This window comes from Piliocolobus tephrosceles, chromosome 13 (assembly GCF_002776525.5).
Source record: "Piliocolobus tephrosceles isolate RC106 chromosome 13, ASM277652v3, whole genome shotgun sequence".
Classification (NCBI taxonomy): Eukaryota; Metazoa; Chordata; class Mammalia; order Primates; family Cercopithecidae; genus Piliocolobus; species Piliocolobus tephrosceles.
Window position 1 is genome coordinate 73,348,439 of NC_045446.1, and position 21,614 is coordinate 73,370,052.

The window sequence follows — 21,614 nt, forward strand, 5'->3', positions numbered from 1 at the left end:
CCCAAAGTGCTGGGATTACAGGCATGAGCCACAGTGCCTGGCCTCATTAGATTTTTTATTTGAAGTTTTTTCTCTTTTTTGATGTAGGCGCTTAAAACTACAATATTGCCTCTTAGTACTGCTTTTGCTATATCTCATAGGTTTTTGTATGTCGTGTTTCCATTATCATGTGTTTCAAGAAATTTTTCAACTTCCTTCTTAATTTTTTCATTGATCCTCCAGTCATTCAGAAGTACGTTAAGACATTAGCCTTTTCTTGGGTACCATCTGTATGTTTATACTGTACTAAAATTGGTCATATAAAAGTTGATATCTGTTTATAATTTAATTCATGTTTCTCACATTTTGTCAGACTGCCTTTTCCTTTAGTTTTAATTGCATTTAGGAGATAAGCTGTAGTATTTATTATTGAGGAATTCTTCTTAGTTATTTAATAATTGTTTAGATCTATGACTTGCCCTTTTTAAACTTGCTCTTAAATCATAATTATTTCGTCATTTCTTAAAAATTTCTAACACCTATATAATTTTATCTTGTTCCTTATAAAACATTGGTCAAATTAGTCAACATATCCTAGTCAATATTCAATAAAAATCTTAGGTAAATCCTCTTATTGCATTTCATTGTAGATATATTACTTAACCTCCCTTCCTCCTGTTTTTAAACATTTCCCATGTGATAAAATGAAATGTTGGGCTAAATTCATTCTGTCTTGTAAAATTCAGCATTATCCATGCTCATAAATATGATTTTGTGATTCTTAATGACAGAAAAGATCAATATGTTGCCTTTTTTGTCTAAAGTGGGGTTATTAATAGAGGTCTGAGAAATCATGAAGTTTCTGTGTTAGTGGGTTAGATAGGCTGTAGGAGAGAGAGAAGCCCCAGACTCTGTGGGAAAGAGAGAAGCCCTAGACTCTGCAGAAGCCAGCCTGTAATTTGGCAGATGGCTCTGAGGCAGAGGACAACAGAACAAGAGTTCTTACAGACTTGCCAGCTGGGCTGTAGGACTGTAGTGATAGGGTTGTTTAGTCCCTTGATATTGCTCTGTGTCCTCTCTGTTGCCAGTAATGGAGGTGGGTTTGCTTTTTAAAGCACCAAATAAATACCAAAAGTTCTTGCTCTTTGATTCATTTTGCAAGGTCATGTATACATATTCAGCACCAACCATGTGCCTGTACTGTGAGCCAAAATGAGATCTGGACCTTACTGTTAAAGAGTTACATAATTATACCATAAAAGAACTAGAGATTTCTTTTAACATAGGATGCAATTAATGGCAAAAAATAATTAGGTTGTTAAAATACATGTCTTAGGAATAGGAATTGAAGGGTGAAGAAGTTGCTAAGGATCAAATTATTGAGGAACTGTTCATAGGGATTTGGTAATAATACCTGATGTTTATATACTACTTAACAGAGTGAAAAGCTCTTATCATATTTAATCCTTATTGCAGTTTTATAAAGCAGCAGTGTGCTTTGCTTATGAAATAATCATCTGTGTAAAAGATGAGGAAATTGATGTTTAGAGAAGTCAGGTGGCTTGACTGAGGTTAGATATATAGCTAGTAATAGCAGAGCTGAGATTTCATTTTTAAAATGTATTCATTCACTCATCAACTCTATTTAGGCATTTATTGAGGGTCTATAAGTTGCAGCCACTTGCTATGTTCTGGGGATATGAAGATTACAGCCTTGTCCTCACATCTGATTGTTTAATAGACTTAAACTCAAGTCTTTCTTTTAAGTCTATTCAGTTTGTTTTCTTCAGCTTCCTTGAGTTTCAGGATGGATAAAGAAGAATAGTTACAGGTTAAATGAGCACATTGTTGAGTGATTGGCTTTAGGTGGGAAGACATGTTAAGCAGAGTTGTGAAGGTGAAAATAAAGACAGCATGTGTTTTGAGGTAAAGATGTGGACAAAGGTGGTAAACAGTTGAGGTAATCAAGTGTGGTTTCACAGGCCTATAAATTTTGAGTTGTAAGAATCAGAAGAATACATATATACCGTACATCTATCATATAAATATATGCTGAAGCAAGACTTTTTGAAGTCTTTGTAGGTTCTTATGGTTAGAATGTGCTCACGTTCTTGTGAAATAGAAGATTGGTTAGAAGCTATTTATAGTAGGAGATAGTATTAGAAAAGCCTGGGTTCTAGTTTCAAACTACTTTTTACTAGCTGTGTGATTTTAAATAAATACATAAAAAAAATTTTTGAGTTTCAGCTTTTGTATCCGTATGTAAAATTATCTGTTTGGGGCCTGAACACAGTTGGTTAAATGTTTGTCTAATGAATTAGTAAGTGAAATAGAGAAAATAATATTTGCCCAACGTACTTTTGCCAGTTACTGCAAGGATCAATACTTAAGTGAGTACTCTATAATGGTACTATCCAAAATTTTAGAAAATTATTACTTATAACTAACTTTTTTTGTAATTCCTGTTCTTTTTCCTTTGTTTGAACAGCTGCTGGACAAGGCCACATAGAGTGTTTGCAATGGTTAATTAAAATGGGAGCAGACAGTAATATTACCAACAAAGCAGGGGAGAGACCCAGTGATGTGGCAAAGAGGTATAAATCTGTCTTCTTTACTCCTTTCTTTTGCTTTAAAGTTTTGCATATGCTTTCTTGGACTCAAAAATCTCTGAAGATTTGATGGAATTTTAGAGGAGTCAATCAAATATAGATGGAATGACAATTTTCAAGCTGAATTTACAGTGATCATTATATCAGCTTTTCTCTTTAAAGCAGTAATTCTCAACTGGGAGGTAATATTTTCCCCTTTTCTCATGGGAGGGGTCTTTGGAAATGTTTCCCCAACCTCCAGTTGGGAAGGAGACTCCCAATTGGAGGTCAGGAGACCTTCACCAACTGGAGGTCAGGTCTAGGAATGCTAAATGTTCTGCAGTGCTCAGAACAGTAATGCACCATTTGTCCCATCCAAATGCCTGTAGCATTCCCTGTTAAGAAATGCTATATGATAAAAATAAATAGCATTAATAATAGAAAAATAAATGACATGGATTTTGAAACATATTTTGCAGTTTACATCTGAATTAAATATAGCACGTATTAGTAAACATAGCCAGCTCATTCAAGTTAGGTTCTCAAGAAATATTTAGTGCATCTATTTGTTCATTTGGTTGTTTTTTCATTCAGCTTCCCATATATTTACCATGTTCCAAGTTCTGTGATTAGTGGTAGAAATACAAAGCGGAGAAAACACAGTCACTGCCCTCAAGGAGCTTACAGTATTGTGGAGAGATAAATATGCAAATAAAATACTTATTAATTCTAATCATTATACTGTATTACATGGTATGTGTAAGGTACACTAAGAACATAGAAAAAAGTCTTTCTGTTTGAAAGTTGTAAGGGAGAAACTTTAATACAGAGGATGGTAAAAGTTATGAAGGAAACTATGGGGACAGAATTTAGATAGAGGTCAAAGAAAAAAACTTTTTTTTTTGAGGAAGAAACATTTATTTTGATACTTGTAAGCATAAGTGTAAACCTAAGGAGGAGTTGTAAGATAACACCTTGTATGTTTGAAGAACTGCATGTGGATTAGGAGACTGGAATCTAAACTAGGAGTATGGGCTAACAATGGCAGATGAGGCTTGACAGTATGCTCTGGTCCAATCATTTGCTAAGTTGCCATGCAACTTTTGTTTGTGAGCTCATGTTCCCTAAAATTTTGTTTATGGAATTTCTTTGATGCCTTGGAGTGTGGTTTTGTTGTACCATGTACCTGGGATCATTATCAACTCAAGTCTATTTTATTGGTTTAAAATGACTTTATTAAGGTATAATTGACATACAATAAAATGCATATATTTGTACAGTACAACTGATGAGTTTTGATATATGCATATCCTGTGAAACCATTACAATTAAGATAGTGAACATATTCATCACCCTCAAAGTCTCCTGCCACTTTATAATCTCTCTCCCTTTGACTGCTCCCACTGATCTGCTTCCTGTCACTGTAGATTAGTTTGCATTTTCTAGAGTTTTATATAAATGGAATCATACAATATATATTTATGTCTGGCTTCTTTCACTCAACATAATTATTTTGAGATTCATCTATGTGTATTAGCAGTTCATTTCCTTCTTACAGATGAGTAGAATTCCATAGTATTCCATAGTTCAATTATACACTCACAGGTTGAAGGACATCTTGATTGTAGTTCATTTCCTTCTAACAGCTGAGTAGAATTCCATAGCATTCCATAATTCGATTATCCACTCACAGGCTGAAGGACATTTTGATTGTATCATTTTTTGGTGGTGGTTATGAGTAAAGCTGCTGTAAACATTCCTATACAGGTTTTTGTGTTAACATGTTTTCAATTATTTGATAAGTCTATGAGTAGCATTATTGGGCCATATGCCAAGTGTATGTTTAATTTTGTAACAAACTGTCAAAGTACCTCCCAAAGTGGCCATACAGATTTGCGTTTCTAGGGGCTGGGCGCGGTGGCTCATGCCTGTAATCCCAGCACTGTGGGGGGCCAAGGCAGTGGATCACTTGAGGTGAGAAGTTTGAGACCTGTCTGGCCAACATGGTGAAACCCCATCTCTACTAAAAAAGAAAAATTCAGGCTGGGCATGGTGGCTCACACCTGTAATCCCAGCACTTTGGGTGGCTGAGGCAGGCAGATCACCTGAGGTCGGGAGTTCGAGGTCAGCCTGACCAACATGGAGAAACCCCGTCTCTACTAAAAATACAAAATTAGCCAAGCGTGGTGGTGCATGCGTGTAATCCCAGCTACTCGGGAGGCTGAGGCAGGAGAATTGTGTGAACCCAGGAGGTGGAGGTTGCCATGAACTGAGATTGCACCATTGTACTCCAGCCTGGGCAGCAAGAACGAAACTCTGTCTCAATAAATAAATAAATAAAATAAAATAAAATAAAATAAAATAAAATAAAATAAAATAAAATAAAATAAAATAATTAGCCGGGTGTGGTGGCATGCACCTATAGTCCCAGCTACTATTTGGGAGGCTAAAGCAGGAGAATTGCATGAAGCCAGGAGGAGGAGGTTGCGGTGAGCCTAGATTGCACCACTGCACTCCAACCTGGGCCACAGAGCTAGACCCTCAAAAAAAAAATTGGCCTGGCGCGATGACTTACGCCTGTAATCTCAGCACTTTGGGCAGCTGAGGCGGGCAGATCTTGAGGTCAGGAGATCGAGACTATCCTGGCTAACATGGCGAAAGCCCATCTCTACTAAAAATACAAAAAATTAGCTGGGCGTGGTGGCGGACACCTGTAGTCCTAGCTACTCAGGAGGCTGAGGCAGGAGAATGGCGTGAACCCAGGAGGCAGAACTTGCAGTGAGCCGAGATCGCGCCACTGCACTCCAGCCTGGGTGACAGAGTGAGACTCCATCTCAAAAAAAAAAAAAAAAAAATTGCATTTCTGTCAACAATGGATATCAATTTCTGTTGTTCCACATTCTCACCGTCATTTGGTATTGTTAGGGTCTTTTTTTAATTCCGGTAATGAAATAGGTATGTAGTGGTAGCTCATTGTGGTTTTAATTTGCATTTTCTAATGAAAAATGATTTTGAGCATCTTTTAAATATACATACTTGCCATCTTATATTTTCTTCGATGAAGTGATTATTCAGATCTTTTGCCCACTTTAAAAAATTGAATTGTTTTCTTGATGTTGAGTTTTAAAGGTTCTTTGTATATTCTGGATACTAGTTCTTTCTCAGATATATGCTTTGCAAAGATTTCTCTTTTTTACCAGTTGTATCTTGTTTTTTCATTCTCTTAATGTCTTTGAAGAGCAAAATTTCTTAGTAATTTATCCTTTTATGGATTATGATTTTGGTGTCATATCTAAAGAAGTCTGATTAACACAAAGTCATAAAATTTTTCTTCTGTGTTTTCTTTTAGAAGTTATATAGTGTTAGCTTTTATATTGGGGTCTGTGATCATTTTGAGTTAATTTTTGTATATGATACGAAGTATGAGTCCAAGTTCTTTTTTTGCATATGGATATCCAGTTCTAGACTATTTGTTTAAAAGACTATCATTTCTTTTTTTTTTTTTTTGTGATGGAGTCTCGCTCTGTCGCCCAGGCTGGAGTGCAGTGGCCGGATCTCAGCTCACTGCAAGCTCCGCCTCCCGGGTTCACGCCATTCTCCTGCCTCAGCCTCCCGAGTAGCTAGGACTACAGGCACCCACCACCTCGCCAGGCTAGTTTTTTGTATTTTTTTTTAGTAGAGACGGGGTTTCACCTTGTTAGCCAGGATAGTCTCGATCTCCTGACCTTGTGATCCGCCCGTCTCGGCCTCCCAAAGTGCTGGGATTACAGGCTTGAGTCACCGCGCCCGGCAAGACTATCATTTCTACACTGCCTTTGTCAAAATCAGTTCTCGATGTATGTGTGGGCTTAATTCTGAACTATTTTATCCATTGATCTATTTGTATATTTTTGTATCAGCATCAAATAGGTGATTGAATACTATAGGTGTATCTGAAGTTTTCCATAATTTCTGGGCCCACATTTTTTTCTCATGCACCAAAATGCTTGGTGTGGGTGTAGTGTTATTTTAGAGATAACTTTGAATCTAGCATAAAGTAAGCACTCAGTAAATGACAGCTGTGAAATTACAACCTAGTAGTAGAGATAATGAATTCTATAAACCTTACAACTTCCTGCATATGTTTGTTACTATTACTGTGTCTTTAATGATATGCAGTACCTGGCAGGAGGTAATGTGCGTGTTTGGTTATGTAAATATGAGAAAATAGGATTTAAGGTTTTTATGTTTAGTAATTCTTCAAGTTGTAAGAAAATATATTAAAAATTCCAGTTAGAAAAATTGTGGAAAAATTTGCAGGTTACATACAATCAATCACAACAACAACTCCAAAACCAAGAGTACCTTACTGGAACCTTCATAGAGATGCAGGAAAGGTTAAGGAGAATTAGAAACATGAATGGAAAGGTCATTATTTTTTCATTAAATTTCAAAGTCGTACCAAATGCTTTGGCTTGAGGAAGGGTGAAGATAGAGGGGTCTAGAGCTATATTAATAGTTAGCCCTAAAACTGAAATGAAAATGAATTCTATAATCTAAATTAGGCCAAGAAAAGGCAATAACTGTAGGTAATCAAGGAGGGTGGTTCTGGTCTTCTATTCAGTTGAGCAGCTCTGCTTGAGAGCACACCACATATTCCTTTGATATTGGATCTCCATTCCCAGTGTATTTTTGCCAATAAAAATTATGGAATCAGTGTTTAATATGAATAATTGTCCTTAGTGTCAAGTAACTGAGTTTCTCACATAGTTGAATATATGTCAAATTGTCACTGACCTTCAGATTTTGGCTCCTTGGCTGGTGAGTGGATTGATGGCAGAGTGTACAGAGTGTAATTCCCTAAATTAAGTGCAAGCTGCAGTTTCAGTTTCAGGAAGACTGTGGATCTGGTTAGTTATTGATTCTTTTCTACAGGTTTGCCCATTTGGCAGCAGTGAAGCTGTTAGAGGAGCTACAGAAATATGATGTAGATGATGAAAATGAAATTGATGAAAATGATGTGAAATATTTTATAAGACATGGTGTTGAGGGAAGCACTGATGCCAAGGATGATTTATGTCTGAGTGACTTGGATAAAACAGATGCCAGAAGTAAGTATGCTGCCTCTGTTTTGATTTATCCTTTCCGAAATAACATAGCCCCTTTTTACCACAAGTTTGGAAACTATTCTAAAGACAAATACTGCCTGCAAGAAAAATAATTTGATATTTTTGCAGGAACCAGAACTAATATAAGTTTTTGTACTAGGGTTGTTGAACATATAAAAAGTATAAGGCATAATCTCTGTCCCTCAGGGGGTGGAAAGTTATATAAGAAAATACTCAAGTATTTTCTTCAGTGGATCAAGGAAACAGGGAAAGAGACATCTCAAGGATTTCCATGGTTAGCTGGCAAATGATTGTTATAGATAATAATAGCAACAAATATTTATTGTCTACTATGTGCCAGATACTGTTGTAGGTATTGAAATAATGGTGAACAATACAAAGGAACTTCATTCGAATGGTGGTAGTCAGGGGGAGGGTGATAAATAATTGATAAGAAAATAGATATATAAAGAAAATAGGGTAGAGTGGTGTTATAGATAAGAAAGTCATTAGGCCTCTCTGAGGTGGTGATGTTTGAGCAGAGACCTGAGTGATGAGAATGAGTCATATTAAGATCTTGGGAGAACATGCCAGCAGAGGGAGCAGTGCATGTAAAGGCCATTATGTAGCATTGAGAATGGTTAGTGTGGCTTGAGTAGAATCCCTAAGAAAGTGGCGACAGGTTTGAAAGGTAAGCAGGGACCCAGTCAGATTATTTAGGGCCTAATAAGGATTTTAGTTTTAGATTTTTATTTGTTCATTTTTCCTCTTTTTTCACTACAAAATCTCAGCATATAAATTTTATTTTAAATAGAAAGCTACTGTTGGGATTCAGGGTGGGGAATGATGTGATCTGATTCACATTTAAAACCAGTGTCACTCTACCTGTTGAGTGGGTGATAGACTGGGAGGTGGACAAGAGCATAGCATTTCATATGGGGTATGAATTAGGTGGGAAAAGAACATACTCCACCTAACTATATAAGGTTGGATGAAGTTCCTGATATAATTATATCCTGATGCCAAGGATACTAAATTAGAATTGTATAAGAGCAGATGTAGAATATCTGCACAGATTTCCTGGGCTCCTAGAGTTCCTGATGTAGGCCTGTAACTACCAGTGATATGGGACATCTCCATTCTTGTTTTGCTTCCGCCTTTTTATACTAGAGGCTTTCATCACCATTTAAGAAGAGCTTACATTAACATTCTATGTATTCTCTTTAAGGCAATATTTATATATATATCCTGGTTCTTGAAAAAAATCAGCATCAGTAAGATCATACTTTGTTGGGAAGATAGAGTGAAAGCCAAGCCAAGATCTTGTTGGCCTTGACTGTTTTTGCCTCCAGATTTCTGGTGTTGTGGAAAGCCCACTTTCCTTCATGGGGCAAGAGTGGAAGCAGGGAAATCAGTTAGGGGGCTGTGGCTATAGTTCAGGAGAGAGTTGTTTATGGCTTGGACTGGAGTGGAGATGATGGGGATAATGAGAAGTGGTGAGATTTGGGTGTATTTAGAAGAGATAGATGATAGGATTTGCTGATAGATGTGGCTATGAGGTGTTAGAAAAAGAGAGTAATCAAGGATGACAGATTTCTGGCCTGGGGAATTCGGTGAATGGTAGTAAGTTTTTTCTTGTTTGTTTTGTTTTTTTTTTTTTAGACAGAGTCTCACTCTGTCGCCAGGCTGGAGTACAGTGGTGCGATCTTGGCCCACTGCAACCTCCACCTCCCGGGTTCAAGTGGTTCTCCTGCCTCAGCCTACCGAGTAGCTGGGACTACAGGTGTGTGCCACCATGACCAGCTAATGTTTGAATTTTTAGTAGAGATGGGGTTTCACCATGTTGGTCAGGCTGGTCTTGAACTCCTGGCCTTGTGATCTGCCCGTCTTGGCCTCCCAAAGTGCTGGGATTACAGGCATGAGCCACCGTGCCCAGCCACAGCACATTTTCTTTATCCAGTCTTCTGTTGATGGACATTTAGGTTGATGCTATGTTTTTGCTATGTGAATAGTGCTGCGATGAACATATGTGTGGATGTGTCTTTATAGTATGAATATAGTGTGAATATAGTATGAATATACTATGATATATATTCCTTTGGGTACATACCAATAGTGGGGTTGCTGGGTCATGTGTTAATTTTGTTTTGAGTTCTTTGAGAAATTGCCAAACCGCTTTCCACAATGGTTGAAATAATGTACACTCCTAACAGCAGTGTATAAATGTTCTCTTTTCTCCACAACCTCCCCAGCATCTGTTGTTTTTTGACTTTTTAATAATAGCCATTCTAACTGATGTGAGATGGCATTTCATTGTGGTGTTGATTTGCATTTCTCTAATGATTACTGATGTTGAGCATTTTTTCATATGCTTGTTGGCTGTGTGTATGTCTTCTTTTGAGAAGCATTTCTTCTCTGTGAGGATTAAACTGTATAAGGTACTTAGTGTAGTGTCTCGACATCACAGACACTGCATAAATACATGATTTTTATTGTTTTCATTGGAAATTTCCTCTTTTGTTGAATTGAAATCTTTCTTCCTGGAGCTAATTCCAATTAATCTTAGTTCTTACCTCTGAGGACCCCATAAAACAGGCTTTACGAAACACAGACTTTCAAATAATAAATTATTATATAAGCTAAATACTGCTCTTTCACTCTTTTCTGACATTTTTTATCATAATCCCCTCTACCTTCTTACTAGTGGTTATGGTGGTTCCCAAACCTGTCTGCCCTTTAGAATTGTCTGAGGAGCCTTTTTTTGTTGTTGTTGAGACAGAGTCTCGGTCTGTCGCCCAGGCTTGAGTGCAGTGGCGCCATCTCGGCTCACTGCAAGCTCCGCCTCCCGGGTTCACGCCATTCTCCTGCCTCAGCCTCCCGAGTGGCTGGGACTACAGGCACCAGCCACCACGCCTGGCTAATTTTGTTTTGTATTTTTAGTAGAGACAGGGTTTCACCATGTTAGCCAGGATGGTCTCGATCTCCTGACCTTGTGATCTGCCCGTGTGGGCCTCCCAAAGTGCTGGGATTACAGGGGTGAGCCACCGTACCTGGCCGCCTTTTTTTTTTTTTGAGACAAAGTCTCACTCTGTTGCCCAGGCTGGAGTGCAGTGGCATGACCTTGGCTCACTGCAACCTTCATCTCCCGGGCTCAAGTGATTCTTCTGCCTCAGCCTCCCGAGTAGCTGGGATTACAGGCATGTGCCACCACATCCAGCTAATTTTTGTATTTTTAGTAGAAATGGGGTTTCACCATGTTGGCCAGACTGGTCTTGAACTCCCAACCTCAAGTGATCCGCCTCCCAAAGTGCTGGGATTACAGGCGTGAGCCACTGCTCCTGACCGAGGAGCTTTTATTAAGTACATATTCTTGAATTTGTAGGTCTGGAATGGGGCTCAAGCACATACATTTTAAAAAAGCATCCCATTTGATTCAGGTGTATGCAGTTTAGAACCTGCAGCTCTAACCTGTTGGTAGATAAATCACTGGTGTTAGGAAGAAGAGGCTGTGATTTGCTAAGCTGGTCCTGTAAAGCAGAGTTTCTCAACTTCTGTACTCTTGACAATTTGGGCCAGATAATTATTTTGTTGAGGCAGGCTTTTCTGTGCACTGTGAGATGTTTAGTAGCATCCTGAGCCTTTGCCTACTAGATGCCAGCAGCACCTCCCTGTTCCCACTCCCAAGCTGTGACAAGCAAAACTTATTCAGAGGTTGCCAAATGACCCTTGAGGAAGAAAATCACCCCAGATAGAGAACCACTGCCATAAAAGATGGAGATGTCATGGTTCTGATAGTTGGAGAATAGTTCAGAGTATCTCTCAATATACTTCCTTCTCTTACTATTCTCTTGCATAGGTGCTACAAGTGACCAATCACAAAATTTGTGGCTGGTACTTATTTCAGTTTTTCTAATTTTCTGTTACGTAGTAGATTGCACATGGTCCTGTAATCCACCATTAGTCCTAAAACACTGCTAGTCTTTTTTTTTTTTTTTTTTTTTTTGAGATGGAGTCTTGCTCTGTTGTTCAGGCTGGAGTGCAGTGGCATGGTCTCGGCTCACTGCAACCTCCGCCTCCTGGGTTCAAGTGATTTTCCTGCCTCAGCCTCGTGAGTAGCTGGGATTACAGGCATGCACCACCACACTGGCTACTTTTTTTTATTATTTGTAGAGACAGGATTTCACCACGTTGGCCAGGCTGGTCTCCAACTCCTGACCTCAGGTGATCCACCCACCTCGGCCTCCCCAAGTGGTGGGATTACAGGCTTGAGCCACCGTGCCTGGCCAATACTGCTAGTCTTTTAAAACCTTCTTGTTCGTAGCATTAATAGTCATAACAACCTGATACATGCTCCAGCAGCAGGGAAAGAATCCTCCATTTAGGTATTTCATTGCATGCTCATTTTAGTATTCTGTTACTGATATTTATCCTTCTTTGTATATACCAACCTTCCTCCACCCCCTCTCCAAACCATACAGACACTAGTCTAGAGGAAGAATATGCTCAAGAAGACCAGCACCCAGTGGACACATGAGCTGTTATATGTCTAACTAGGTTCCTACTCAACTCTGTTTTGCAGTGAGAGCTTACAAGAAAATTGTAGAATTGAGACACCTCCTGGAAATTGCCGAGAGCAACTACAAACACTTGGGAGGCATAACAGAAGAAGATTTAAAGCAGAAGAAAGAACAGCTCGAGTCAGAAAAGTAATGTCCTCAAAACTTTAATGATTTGTTTTTAAATACCTCTGTAAATGCCATGTGAGGGTCTGTTCATCAGCAACTTTTTCTTTCATCTTGCCAAAGGGTGTTAGGTTCCATCCTGCTTTTTTCCTAAGTCCCCAGATGGCAAAGGAGTTAAGATTTTTAAATAATTGTGATAAAATACACATAAAATTTACCGTCTTAACCATGTTTAAGTATACCGTTCAGTAGTGTTAAGTACGTTCCCATTGTTGTGCAACCTATCTCCAGAACTCTCTTCATCTTGCAAAACTGACATTCTAATGTAGTCTCTGAACATTTCCATCAGGTTACACTGCCCATTCATAAATCTGAGACTAGGTCTTATGTTCACTGATTGCAGTACCCATCAGAGAATGCTCTTGCATCTAGAGGCAGTGAGCAAGTGCATGGTTGTCTCTGCCTTTCACTTCCTGCACCCTAAATTGGCTCTCTGGATGATGGGTACCTCTCTAATTGCAGTTGGCTCTCTGTATCTGTGGGCTCCACATCGTGGATGCAACCAAACTTGGAGAGACAATAATCAGGAAAAAAAAAAAAAAGGATGGTTGTGTCTTTGCTGAACATTTATAGACTTTTTTTTCCTTGTTATTATTCCCTAAATAATGTGCTACAACAACTTATACTACTACAATAAGTAATCTAGAGATGATTCAAAGTATACAGGAGAATGCATATAGATTATATGCAGATACATATGTACTGTACCATTTTGATGTAAGGGACTTAGCATCTGTGGGTTTTGGTGTCTGGGGCTTCCTGGAACCAATTCCTCTTTGATACTGAGGGACTACTGTAGTTAATAGCTGCTGGGATAGAGGATGCCATGAGCTTCTTTCATCCTACTGTCTCTCTGCTTGTCTATCTGCTTTCCAGAATGGACAGGGAACAGAAAGAGATAGGAAACTTTGGATTTAATCAAACATGGGTCCGGAAAGAGAACCACACATGGATTCCCTTCTTTGTTCTCTGCTTTTCCTGCCCTTTCCTTTGGTTGCGTCTTGTTCCGTCACACTCTTAGAACTGCCTGTTTCCCTTTTTCCACCCACTTCCGAATCTAGCTCTGAAAGAGGTCTGCTAACTGTATTCAGAGTAACATCTAAATCTTTGATAAGGATTAATGTGGTTAAGCTGACATTTGGCTCTGGTTTAAAAGAAAGAAAATAAAAAATAATATAAGGATTAATGTGTCATTCTTCCATGGATGGGTACTTGGGAATTTAAACAGAAGGCAAAACATTAGGCCAAAATACTCTTTTTTCTGTTTTTTTTCCCTGCTACCCTATTAACTGAAACTATCTCTTGATGTGGTTTTGATTTTAGACACTAGGAAGCTGTGGCAGACTGATTTTTTTTGTTTGTTTGTTTTAAATCAGGGGCTTTCTTGGTATCTCACAAATCATATCATATAGGTGGCTGTCCACTGCCTCTATATTGTTTGAAGTGTTTTGAGATGTAGAATTTTTTTTAGTGTTAGCCTTGGTCTAAGAGCCTAGCTGAAAGTTCTTAGATTCCTTGTAGTCTAGAAAAGTACTTCATGGTGGAAAAATTATTTCCTACTAATGAGCTTTAAATTTTGGTTTCCTTTTCTCCTAAAGCAGATTACTATACTACCACTACAGCTATTTGTATTACTTCTAAGCACTACTGTATGCTATGCACCAGAGAAGCCCCTTACATACTTTATCTCAGGCAGTCCTCACAACTCCATGAGCTATATGGATTAGCACACCAAGACTTAATATAGAGGTTAAGTAACTTGGGTAAAGTCACAGAGAGGGTAGAGCCAGGATTTGAGCCTAAGTCTATGATTCTAACCCTGTTTAAGATCATTATAATTTTAATAGTCTTTAATGGAACTTTTAGTCGAATAGTTATGGATTAGTCTCTCAGTGTGAAATATTATTAATGTAAGTGATTTTTGAACAGAGTTTTTTAAAAAAATTGCTTCATGTTTGTGCCAGAATGCATTTTCATATCAGCTAAGATGGCAGTGTTTCTTCTAAATTCCACCCTGAGTGAGTTTTAATTCTTCTCTAGCATTTGTTCTCCACTTTGTGTTAAGTGCATCTTTTTTTGTTTTGTTTTTGTTTTTGTTTTTCTTTTTTTTGAGACTGAGTCTCGCTCTGTCTCCCAGACTGGAGTACAATGGTGATCTCAGCTCACTCCAATCTCCACCTCCTGGGTTCAAGCAGTTCTCCCGCTTCAGCCTCCCAAGTAGCTGGGATTACAGGCACCTGCCATCATGCCCAGCTAATTTCTGTATTTTTGTAGGGAAGGGGTTTCCCCATGTTGGCCAGGCTGGTTTTGAACTCTTGACCTTAGGTGATCTGCCCACCTCAGCCTCCCAAAGTGCTGGGATTACAGGCGTGAGCCACCACACTGACTTTTTTTTTTTTTTTTTTTTTTCATTTTTAGTAGGGATACAGTTTCATCATGTTGGCCAGGCTGGTCTCAAATTTCTGGCCTCAAGTGATTCACCTGCCTCGGCCTCCCAAAGTGTTAGGATTATCGGCATGAGCCACCACACCTCGCTGTGTTAAGTGCATCTTAAGACATTTATTCTTTGGGTACAAACTCCTGATCTTAGATATAGTTGTAAAGAAAAACTGGACAAGTATTGGCTTGAGGGATATCTTTTGATTTTTGTTGTTGTCCATCAGTTAGACCAATCTCTCAATACAATAAAACATATTTGTGTTACTCTGTCCTGGGGATGATATTCCCTTCTTATTTGCGGAACTTCTAGGCTTCCACAATTAATATTCTTCCTCTCTATCCCCAATCGTAACCTTACTCACTTCTGTACCAGAGCTACTACTGTATATTCTTAGATTGCCCTTCCGGGACCCAACCTAACATGCCTTGGGAATTCTGTTTCCCCTCACCATCCAGCCATAAGGTAGAAAAATCCTAGTTCAAATTACGTCTCCTCTTGTCTGGATTATTGTGACATCCTCCTAATAGGTCTCCTACTTCCTGTCCCTGCCTTCATATCCCCCCTCCCCTACCCTGTAGTCTATTCTCAACAGAGTATCCAGAGTAATCATATTAAAACAGGGTAATCATATCATATCCATTGTAATCATATTAAAACAGTATCCAGGGCAATCATTACAGGTCAGATTGTGCCATTTTTCTGCTTGGACCCTCCAGTGGCTTCCCATTTCCTTCAGCGTAAAAGCCAAAGTCTTTACTATGATTTAAAAGGTCCTACTTACTCTTGTTCTCTTTTACGTCTCTGACTCACACTACTGTCCCTCTCCTTTTTCTTTTTTTAGAAAGGGTCTCACTCTGTCACCCAGGCTGGAGTGCAGTGGTATGATCACAGCTCACTGCAGCCTTGACCTCTTGGGCTCAAGGGATCCCCCCCACCTCAGTTTCCCAAGTAGCTAGGACTACAGGTGTGCATCGCCATGCAGATAATTTAAAAAAAAAATGTTTTTGGGGGTAGAGATGGGGGTCTCACTATGTTGCCCAGGCTGGTCTTGAACTCCTGGGCTCAAGCAATTCTTCTGCCTTGGCCTCCCAAAGTGCTAGGATTACAGGCGTGAACCACTGTGCCTGGCCTCTCTCTCTCTTTTTTTTTTTTTTTTTGAGACAGAGTCTTGCTCTGTCATCCATGCTGGAGGGTAGCAGCATGATCTCAGCTCACTGCATCCATGCCTCCTAGGTTCAAGTGATTCTCATGCATCAGCTTCCCAAGTAGCTGGGATTTCAGGTGTGTGCCACCACATCTGACTTTTTTTTTCTTCGTATTTTTAGTAGAGATAGGGTTACACCGTGTTGGCCAGGCTGGCCTCAAATGATCCACCTGCCTCAGCCTCCCAAAGTGCTGGGATTACAGGCATAAGCCACCATGCCTGGCCTCCCTTTTATTCTTTAAAAGATTCTATCGCATTGGCCTCTGTTTTTCTTGTACTTCTTCAGGCATACTTCTACTTTAGGGCCTTTGCACTTGTTCCTTTTGTCTGGAATGCTTTTCCTCTAATGTCTACAGGGTTATCTCTCTTATTTTCTTCAGGGCTTGGCTTAGAAGCCCCCTTATCAGTAAAGCCTTCCCTAGCCACTGTATGAAATGTTAAGCTCCTCTTCCACAATATTTTATACTACTCTTTCCTGCTTTATTTTTGTTTTCTCCTTTAGCACTTATTACCTTCCAACATACCATATATTTTACTTATTTATTTTCCTTATTGTCTGCATATCTCTACTATGCAGTAGTAAGGTCCAGGAAGGCAGATTTTGGGCCTTTTGTTCACCACTGTATCCCCAGTACCTAAGTCAGTGCTCATTTGTAGTAGAACCTTAATACATATTTGTTGAATAAATGATTTCTTTGTTTTATTTGCCTTAAATACAATGCATGAATGCTTTCCACTATTAAAAATAGTTAGTTGACATTGGTGATTGATTTTTTAAAAATTTGTTTTTGATAGGACCATCAAAGAACTGCAGGGCCAGCTGGAGTATGAACGACTACGTAGAGAAAAATTAGAATGTCAGCTTGATGAATACCGAGCACAGGTTGATCAACTCAGGGAAACACTGGAAAAAATTCAAGTCCCCAACTTTGTGGCTATGGTTGGTGTCCTTTTTAATACATTTATTTTTCTCAACAAATATATACAAGAGTGACTAAGAATACAAGCTTTGGGCTGGGGCTCTTTGGACTTGAATCCTGGCTATAGTCTTTTTTGATTTGGGCTACTCATTTAACCTTTTTGTACCTCAGCTATAAACTGGCGATGATAACTTATACTTTCTAGAGCTGATGACAGGATTAAAGGAATATATGTACACACACACACTATATGTAACTATGTAACTTTCTATACACACACATCTGTCTGTCTATCTATCTATCTATCTATCTATCTATCTATCTATCTATCTATCTATCTTCAAACAGCAGCCTGGTTCCTAAGTATTATTGTTAATATTGTACCATAGAAGGAGAAAATATTCTCATAAGCAGAGTAATCAATAAGAATTCTAAGACAACTGGAAGAAAGAGTATCAGTGATTGAGGATCAAATGAATGAAATGAAGCGAGAAGAGAAACCAAAAGAAAAAAGAAGAAAAAGAAATGAACAAAGCCTGCAAGAAGTATGGGGTTATGTAAAAAGACCAAATCTACGTCTGATTGGGGTGCCTGAAAGTGAGGGGGAAAATGGAACCAAGTTGGAAAACACTCTTCAGGATATCATCCAGGAGAACTTCCCCAACCTAGTAGGGCAGGCCAACATTCAAATTCAGGAAATACAGATAACACCACAAAGATACTCCTCGAGAAGAGCAACTCCAAGACACATAATTGTCAGATTCACCAAAGTTGAAATGAAGGAAAAAATCTTAAGGGCAGCCAGAAAGAAAGGACGGGTTACTCACAAAGGGAAGCCCATCAGACTAACAGCAGACCTCTCGGCAGAAACTCTACAAGCCAGAAGAGAGTGGGGGCCAATATTCAACGTTCTTAAAGAAAAGAATTTTAAACCCAGAATTTCATATCCAGCCAAACTAAGTTTCATCAGTGAAGGAGAAATAAAATCCTTTACAGATAAGCAAATGCTTAAGAGACTTTGTCACCACCGGGCCTGCCTTACAAGAGACCCTGAAGGAAGCCCTAAACATGGAAAGGAACAACCGGTACCAGCCATTGCAAAAACATGCCAAAATGTAAAGACCATGGGGGCTAGGAAGAAACTGCATCAACTAACGAGCAAAATAACCAGTTAATATCATAATGGCAGGATCAAGTTCACACATAACAATATTAACCTTAAATGTTAATGGACTAAATGCTCCAATTAAAAGACACAGACTGGCAAACTGGATAAAGAGTCAAGACCCATCAGTCTGCTGTATTCAGGAGACCCATCTCACATGCAGAGACATACATAGGCTCAAAATAAAGGGATGGAGGAAGATCTACCAAGCAAATGGAGAACAAAAAAAAAGCAGGGGTTGCAATCCTAGTCTCTGATAAAATAGACTTTAAACCATCAAAGATCAAAAGAGACAAAGAAGGCCATTACATAATGGTAAAGGGATCAATTCAACAGGAAGAGCTAACTATCCTAAATATATATGCACCCAATACAGGAGCACCCAAATTCATAAAGCAAGTCCTTAGAGACTTACAAAGAGACTTAGACTCCCATACAATAATAATGGGAGACTTCAACACTCCACTGTCAACATTAGACAGATCAACGAGACAGAAAGTTAACAAGGATATCCAGGAATTGAACTCATCTGTACACCAAGCGGACCTAATAGACATCTATAGAACTCTCCACCCCAAATCAACAGAATATACATTCTTCTCAGCACCACATCACACTTATTCCAAAATTGACCACATAATTGGAAGTAAAGCACTCCTCAGCAAATGTAAAAGAACAGAAATTATAACAAACTGTCTCTCAGACCACAGTGCAATCAAACTAGAACTCAGGACTAAGAAACTCAATCAAAACCGCCCAACTACATGGAAACTGAACAACCTGCTCCTGAATGACTACTGGGTACATAACGAAATGAAGACAGAAATAAAGATGTTCTTTGAAACCAATGAGAACAAAGATACAACATGCCAGAATCTCTGGGACACATTTAAAGCAGTGTGTAGAGGGAAATTTATAGAACTAAATGCCCACAAGAGAAAGCTGGAAAGATCTAAAATTGACACTCTAACATCACAATTAAAAGAACTGGAGAAGCAAGAGCAAACACATTCAAAAGCTAGCAGAAGGGAAGAAATAACTAAGATCAGAGCAGAACTGAAGGAGATAGAGACACAAAAAACCCTCCAAAAAATCAATGAATCCAGGAGTTGGTTTTTTGAAAAGATCAACAAAATTGACAGACCACTAGCAAGACTAATAAAGAAGAAAAGAGAGAAGAATCAAATAGACGCAATTAAAAATGATAAAGGGGATATCACCACCGACCCCACAGAAATAAAAACTACCATCAGAGAATACTATAAACACCTCTACGCAAATCAACTAGAAAATCTAGAAGAAATGGATAATTTCCTGGACTAAACCAGGAAGAAGTTGAATCCCTGAATAGACCAATAGCAGGCTCTGAAATTGAGGCAACAATTAATAGCCTACCAACCAAAAAAAGTCCAGGACCAGATGGATTCACAGCTGAATTCTACCAGAGGTACAAAGAGGAGCTGGTACCATTCCTTCTGAAACTATTCCAATCAATTGAAAAAGAGGGAATCCTCCCTAACTCATTTTATGAGGCGAACATCATCCTGATACCAAAGCCTGGCAGAGACACAACAAGAAAAGAAAATTTTAGACCAATATCCCTGATGAACATCGATGCAAAAATCCTCAATAAAATACTGGCAAACCGGATTCAGCAGCACATCAAAAAGCTTATCCACCATGATCAAGTGGGCTTCATCCCTGGGATGCAAGGCTGGTTCAACATTCGCAAATCAATAAACGTAATCCAGCATATAAACAGAACCAAAGACAAGAACCACATGATTATCTCAATAGATGCAGAAAAGGCTTTTGACAAAATTCAACAGCCCTTCATGCTAAAAACGCTCAATAAATTCAGTATTGATGGAACATACCTCAAAATAATAAGAGCTATTTATGACAGACCCACAGCTAATATCATACTGAATGGGCAAAAACTGGAAAAATTCCCTTTGAAAACTGGCACAAGACAGGGATGCCCTCTCTCACCACTCCTATTCAACATAGTGTTGGAAGTTCTGGCTAGGGCAATCAGGCAAGGGAAAGAAATCAATGGTATCCAGTTAGGAAAAGAAGAAGTCAAATTGTCCCTGTTTGCAGATGACATGATTGTATATTTAGAAAACCCCATTGTCTCAGCCCAAAATCTCCTTGAGCTGATAAGCAACTTCAGCAAAGTCTCAGGATACAAAATTAATGTGCAAAAATCACAAGCATTCTTATACACCAGTAACAGACAAACAGAGAGCCAAATCATGAATGAACTTCCATTCACAATTGCTTCAGAGAGAATAAAATACCTAGGAATCCAACTTACAAGGGATGTAAAGGACCTCTTCAAGGAGAACTACAAACCACTGCTCAGTGAAATCAAAGAGGACATTAACAAATGGAAGAATATACCATGCTCATGGATAGGAAGAATCAATATTGTGAAAATGGCCATACTGCCCAAAGTTATTTATAGATTCAATGCCATCCCCATCAAGCTACCAATGAGTTTCTTCACAGAATTGGAAAAAACGGCTTTAAAGTTCATATGGAACCAAAAAAGAGCCCGCATTGCCAAGACAATCCTAAGTCAAAAGAACAAAGCTGGAGGCATCATGCTACCTGACTTCAAACTATACTACAAGGCTACAGTAACCAAAACAGCATGGTACTGGTACCAAAACAGAGATATAGACCAATGGAACAGAGCAGAGTCCTCAGAAATAATACCACACATCTACAGCCATCTGATCTTTGACAAACCTGAGAGAAACAAGAAATGGGGAAAGGACTCCCTATTTAATAAATGGTGCTGGGAAAATTGGCTAGCCATAAGTAGAAAGCTGAAACTGGATCCTTTCCTTACTCCTTATACGAAGATCAATTCAAGATGGATTAGAGACTTAAATGTTAGACCTAATACCATAAAAACCCTAGAAGAAAACCTAGGTGGTACCATTCAGGACATAGGCATGGGCAAAGACTTCATGTCTAAAACACCAAAAGCAATGGCAGCAAAAGCCAAAATTGACAAATGGGATATGATTAAACTAAAGAGCTTCTGCACAGCAAAAGAAACTACCATCAGAGTGAACAGGCAACCTACAGAATGGGAGAAAATTTTTGCAATCTACTCATCTGACAAAGGGCTAATTTCCAGAATCTACAAAGAACTCAAATATACAAGAAAAAAACAACCCCATCAAAAAGTGGGCAAAGGATATGAACAGACATTTCTCAAAAGAAGACATTCATACAGCCAACAGACACATGAAAAAATGCTCATCATCACTGGCCATCAGAGAAATGCAAATCAAAACCACAATGAGATACCATCTCACACCAGTTAGAATGGCAATCATTAAAAAGTCAGGAAACAACAGGTGCTGGAGAGGATGTGGAGAAATAGGAACACTTTTACACTGTTGGTGGGATTGTAAACTAGTTCAACCATTATGGAAAACAGTATGGTGATTCCTCAGGGATCTAGATCTA

At 38.8% G+C, this 21,614-nt stretch overlaps 1 protein-coding gene across 1 annotated transcript in view; it reads left to right on the forward strand.

Annotated features, from left to right (window-relative positions):
• ANKRD42 (ankyrin repeat domain 42) overlaps window positions 1-21,614 on the forward strand; it is a 97,540-nt gene that overhangs the window by 39,830 nt on the left and 36,096 nt on the right. The window contains exons 8-11 of the mRNA XM_023209289.2: window positions 2,468-2,573; window positions 7,482-7,657; window positions 12,234-12,360; window positions 16,836-16,980. Coding sequence (XP_023065057.1) covers window positions 2,468-2,573; window positions 7,482-7,657; window positions 12,234-12,360; window positions 16,836-16,980 — 554 coding nt within the window. The remainder of the gene's footprint in view (window positions 1-2,467; window positions 2,574-7,481; window positions 7,658-12,233; window positions 12,361-16,835; window positions 16,981-21,614) is intronic.